This window comes from Contarinia nasturtii, unplaced genomic scaffold (assembly GCF_009176525.2).
Source record: "Contarinia nasturtii isolate CC-2019 unplaced genomic scaffold, AAFC_CNas_1.1 Cnas_scaffold_187, whole genome shotgun sequence".
NCBI classification, from domain to species: domain Eukaryota; kingdom Metazoa; phylum Arthropoda; class Insecta; order Diptera; family Cecidomyiidae; genus Contarinia; species Contarinia nasturtii.
Window position 1 is genome coordinate 9,094,627 of NW_022197544.1, and position 5,993 is coordinate 9,100,619.

Sequence of the window (5,993 nt, forward strand, 5' to 3'; positions counted from 1 at the left end):
GTCAAACTTGTGACTAAGTGTGCGCGCACATGCAAAATACAAGCATTGTGTGCGACGCACATAGAATGTGAGTGTGCACACTACTGTGTGCGTGCACTGACAGAGTGAAAATTACAGCCCTGCTCCCGATAAATATAAATCGCGTACGCTTTTCATCACATTCAACGATTTGTGTTCTCAGCATTGTCTAATGTGCATTGAATTTGGCGGGAGCGAAACATTATTCGCTGTTCAACATCGATCTTCAATCATTGACTGATTACAAAAGAAAACAACTCGAAGGGAGCACGCTCTCGCAAGATACATAGATTATCACACTTATTTGCTATTGCTTTGGAAATTTCGTGCAAATTTTCCATGAATTGCACGCAACAAGTTTTAAATGAAAAGCATGTGTTGTTTTTATCGTTCTTCGTCCAATCGACAGCACTTTGTTTTTTATCGTCTTTTTTCGATTATTTGCCGATAAATTCGGTTTGAATATGTAAAAAAACCAGAGAAAAAATTTGTATCTCCACGCTTTGCAACTGACTTTCTTGCGAAATGCTCTGCAACATTGTTTCTGTCTTTTTCCGATTTTCATTCAATTTTTTTTCGTCTTATTGTTGCTGCTGTTATTTCCGTTGTTGTTTTTTTACATTGATTTTGTCTTTTCTTACCTTTACACTTTTTTCCGTACTTTTTTTTATTTCACCATTTTCCATAAAAAGTTATTAACCTTTATTTTTGAGGATTCACCCTCTTGATTTTCATCATATCATCAAGATTTGTGTTCCCCCTTTCAATCATCGTACAGCCAACACATTTTTTTTTAAGAAGAGAAAACAATCAAGCAAAGATTTAAAGCACAGAATTCGCAATTGTGCCCGTTCTTTTGTTCAAAATTAACATGTCAAAATTGTAAAATTTCAGGAAATTGCCCGGCTGAAACGAGAAAAACTCAATAAACAGGTAAATGTTCGGATTTGAACAAAAAACTCAAGCTGAAAATCACAGCCCAAAACTAAAATGTGTGTATGTGACAATGCTCGAGTCGTCCGATTCAGTTTAATTGCGTTTTTTCATCGGTTTTAAGCTTATATTTGGGTGTTTTCGAATATTTTATTTCTTTGTGCAAATTTGTTTAATTCGATTTAATTTTGTTGTGAATTTTTTTCTTTTAAAAATCGCACACGATTATTTGTTTTTCTGCACATAGTTTTTCTTTTCATTGTCCACGATTATTTAATCTGTTTGTGCCTGTTTACGCTGTGTTGAATTCAAAAAAAATATATAGCACACTGTCTTGCACTTTTGTTGCATTTGAAATGCACAACATTTCATTTTTCGTTCGCTTTTAAATCAAAACAAAATGTCAACATAAAATAAATATAATTATAAAGAAAAAAATCATCCTGATGGGAACTTAAACGTAGGTTTTTTTTTGCTTGTGAGACTGTGTTCCGTTAAAATCCTGTTTGTTTTTGTTTTGTTTTGTGTAAAATATTTTGAAATAAGTAATGCTGATGAAGATTCACACGGAAATTGTTGCTTGTCTTTATCATGGGAATGAACACACCAAAAAAAAAAACAAGGAAGAAAAAACGAACACAAGATTGAGATGTGACAAAACGGTACAAACAAAATTTTTGTTTTTTTTTTCCTTCGCTAACGGATTGCTAATTGATTGATCAGCATTCATTTTCTAACCGGCATTAATTCCAAAGCAAATTGAAGTTAACATGAAGAAGAAAAATGGCAATAAAAAATTCCGAATGGTTCCAGCAATATTTAATATACAATAGACAATCTCATATTAAATCAATATTTATTTGGTTTTTTGTCGCTTTATAAAAATCAACACGACGAACAAATAACATGAATTTTTAAACCGTTGCCAAGGTAGTTCGATCGAACTATATTATTGCTGGTCGTTTTTCGTAAAGGTGCAAATGTATACAATAAAAATGAACCAGGAAATAAAAGCGCATAAATTAACAAGAGAAATGAGAGAAAATGGGAAATAAAAACAGCGAAATATAAAATATAATGGTTTTTTTTGGTACATTCGATAAAATAGATGAAAAAGGCATATTTACAACAGATGCGCATCGAAATAAGAGATATCACATTAAGTCGAACATGTGCGAGTTGTGAACGAAGACGAATGAAAATAGAAAAATATGACTATTTGAAATCGAAATGAAGAGCAACATCAGGATAGCGACGGAATTTTTAGATAGTTGACAGCAACCGCAATTCTCGGACTTGAGTTGTTATGTTTTCATTCCTCTTCTCGGTGTGTGTGTTTTTTGTTATTTTGTTATTATAGTCGAGTTTCAAACTCGCTCACACAAATACGTAGGCATATTTTTTAGCAAAAGGCGTTTCGCACTCTGCAATGTAATGAAATATTCAAATTTATAGATTGTAAAACCGCAACAGAACGAGAAAAAAAAACAAAGGAAAGAAACAGCGGCTCCATATTCGTTGAGCACAGATAATGGCAGATAGAGTATATCATTTTAATGATACGTTACTACAGGACTCTTTGACATGTGTTCCATTTACGTGAAGCTACAATTTTATGTCAGACATAATTCAAGTTCACGGTGTGTGTGTTTTTTTATTTCATGAAAACATGAAAACACTTCAGAGTTTGGTTTCTATTTTTCTGTGAACACATCTAATTGAAGCTGAAATCCATCATATTCATTCACTCTCAGACTGTTTTGGTTTTTTTAAAAGTATATTTCCGCTTTCGTAATTTATGTGTATTGACGGTTGATAGAAAATTGTCTTGAAGTGGCATAGTTTTGACTTGACATTGTCTTACATTACGTGTTGAAGATAAATTTTTTTCTATGACAGCGAATGTGCTCCATCCCTGCGACATGACAGTGTATTGCAAAAAGTGACATGGTGGCGCCATGTACAACATGGTGGTGAAAGAACAAATTTTCATGTAAGAGCATGTACGACCACATTATTGATGTTAGTTGTTATCAACTTGGATGAAATAATTTGTGGTCGCAAATGCAAAATGTGCGTGGTCGCAAAGAGTGATCATAAAATTTATCTATTTTCAAAAATAAAATGTTTACAATTAGAAAATTCCTTGCGATTTCATCATTTTTGTATTTAAAATTTATTTCGTTTAAAAAAAAGTAGAAGAAAAAACAAATCGTCTATCACAGTGTGGTCGCAAATACGTTGTGTGGTCGCACATGCAAAGTTTGTTCTTTCACCACCATATTACAGGTACATGGCGCCACCATGTCACTTTTTTCATGTCGGGGGGATGATGTGCTCATTATTTTCGTATAAAAAAGTGAGTATATAAGACCAATTTGCTAATTTTATCAAAATCAAAATCAATGAATCTATATCTATAAATCAAGACAATATGTTTTTATTACATACTTATGAATTGCGTATTATTCATATAGAAAACGTCGGTTTAAATTTCGTATATCCCAATAATCTTGAATAATTTGCTCGAATAATGAATGGCAACTTCAATTTATCAGTCTTCTTGTTTTCAATCATCCAAAGAGATTTACGCAGCCGTTGAATTATGTTTTTTTCTCTTCGTGGTACACAATTTCAACAATGCGTATATTTTGAATAAAATTCTTTCATGAACATTTGATTTATGTATCATTTTCAAGTTATTTTTTTTCCTTTCATTCGTTCTGGAGAAAAAATAATTTCACCTATTTTCTATGCAATTAAATGTGTGCCGCACATTTTTGTCATAACAATTCAATACACGCTTGCGTTGTTTGCCACTAAATGGCCAAATATGTGTGTGTGTGTGTGTGTGTGTATACGCTCGTGTAGAAAATCGATGATGTTGCTAGGTTATGCTAATCTAATAAAATAATAAATAACATCTAAATTAGAAATGCACTTATATGTGCTATTTCCAATTTTTTTTTTTCATTTTGTTTTTTTTTCTCTCTCTTGTCGTTTTGCCGTGTTGTTGTTTTTTTTTTATTGCGTTCCATGGTTTTGGAAACACGTGCTTTAATTACAATTGTTTGTGAAAAAATGTACACAAACATGGCATAATCGTTTATTTATTTGTTTATTTCTCTCTCCCACTCTCTCATTCATTTGTAAGCAACACAACACCTGGCTTCCTGACTATTCCTTGACTACCCGAATAACATAAACACACCAACCAGAAATTAAATAAAATGCGCACATTTTATGTATGCATAAAACGAGCAACGATTTCACTTGTTGTTGTAGTTGTGTTTTATGGAAGTGATTTAGTCGCAATCTATTTCAATTTTCTCGGACTACCGTGTATACATATACAACGATGGTCACTCAATTAAATCGGCCCCGCATTTGGTCTGAAAAAAAAATATACGTTGCAACAGCACTAGCAACAGCACTAGCAACAGCATTTGCACAATTGTCTATTAAGTTTTCGAAATGGAAATGAGCACAAAGAATGCGACTTAAAAACGTTTCATTTGCGTAGTTTTTATTTTGGTAAATTTTTTTTTGAAATAATTAAAACCTAAATGAAATAAAAAAAACACGTTGAGTCACTCATCTTTTTCAATTTCTATTAAATTGTTTATATTTCCAAATGAATAATGAGAATTGTTCTCCATTCGATCGACTTAGTGTTCCAATTAGTAATGATCAAAGCGTTTTAAAGCGTGTCAGCGCAATTTACATGGAAACCAGTGGTTTTCGGATTCTTTTTCATCTATCTGTCTTTACCACTTTGTCTTCCTTGTTTTTTGTTTATATCTCTTTATAAAATTGTTCATTGCACAATCGATTGGTAAGCGAATTTCGATTGAATGCATATTTGTCAATTTTCATATTGAATGTATGCTACTTACATTTCATGCATGCTAAAATACACGCCAGGATGGATAAAAAAAGATGTTGTGATAATGCATTTTATGAAATGCCAGCGCTGAACACAAAATCAATCGCAAACTGAATAAATAATCTCATTAAATTGATGAAAAAGTATTTTTCTTTTTTTTTAAATTAAATTTTATAACGGATGTCAAATTACATAAAATACGGCGAGCATATAAATGGTATGGTTCATTTATAATCCAATGAAGGAAAAAAGAGCCCACAAATCGGCTGAAGTTGAAATTCGTTGAATTCAAAATGCGAACAAAGACAGTCATCAATCTGTTTAGGGATCTGTCTTTTGTGTTTGTGAATATGTCGAGACTTGTGAAGCGTTAACAAATCGATGTGGATCATTGAAATCATTGAGTTTTTCACAAGCGGCTTTTCGGTTTCTTTCGACATTTTCGAATTTAGAGGACCAGTCATTTGGTTTGATTTTTGATGACACACGACTCTTCTCACATTCACTTCAGCGCACAAAAATACAATATTTGATTGCCATTTATGATGAGCTACAATCCGAAATTTTACAATCATTTTGATCAATTATTCACAGACACGCAATATTTATTATCAAAAACTTAGATCGAATTCAACAAAAACAAAAATCAAGTAGATTTGTCAAGCAATAAAAAAAGAGCAATTTTCGGCACAAAAATTTTCAAATTGGTTTTCGGAATTTGCGTACAATAATCATAGTTCTGTGATTGTGCCAGTGCATGAAATGTAGAGATCAATGAATGCAATTTCAAATAATTTTCAATTGTATAAGCACACATTCGGAGCGTTGCACAAAACAGAGAGAGAGAGAGAGAGAGAGCGGCTGTATGAAATGTGCGTGCAGATTTTCCGATTGTGAGTTCAACATAAATATCCCTTCAACATTCGCTATTTGCACGAGGTGATGCGAATGGTACGAAACGAAAAGAGGTCGCATTCGAAATTTTTAGGGTAGCTCATGATCCCAAGTGGCGCATTATGATTGTTGTTTTTAGTATCGTATGCTATTTCACTATTTGCTGAACAATTCTCTTTTGATTTTACCGCGCCTATTTTTCGTTGCAGTCATCTACACACACACACACACACACACACACACACACACACACACACACACA

General features: G+C 32.8%; 1 protein-coding gene across 1 annotated transcript in view; it reads left to right on the plus strand.

Moving 5' to 3' along the window:
• The window catches only part of LOC116336828 (DNA N6-methyl adenine demethylase-like), an 88,288-nt gene that overhangs the window by 32,800 nt on the left and 49,495 nt on the right, over positions 1-5,993 (plus strand). The window contains exon 6 of the mRNA XM_031760978.1: positions 913-951. Within this exon, the coding sequence (XP_031616838.1) occupies positions 913-951 (39 nt within the window). The remainder of the gene's footprint in view (positions 1-912; positions 952-5,993) is intronic.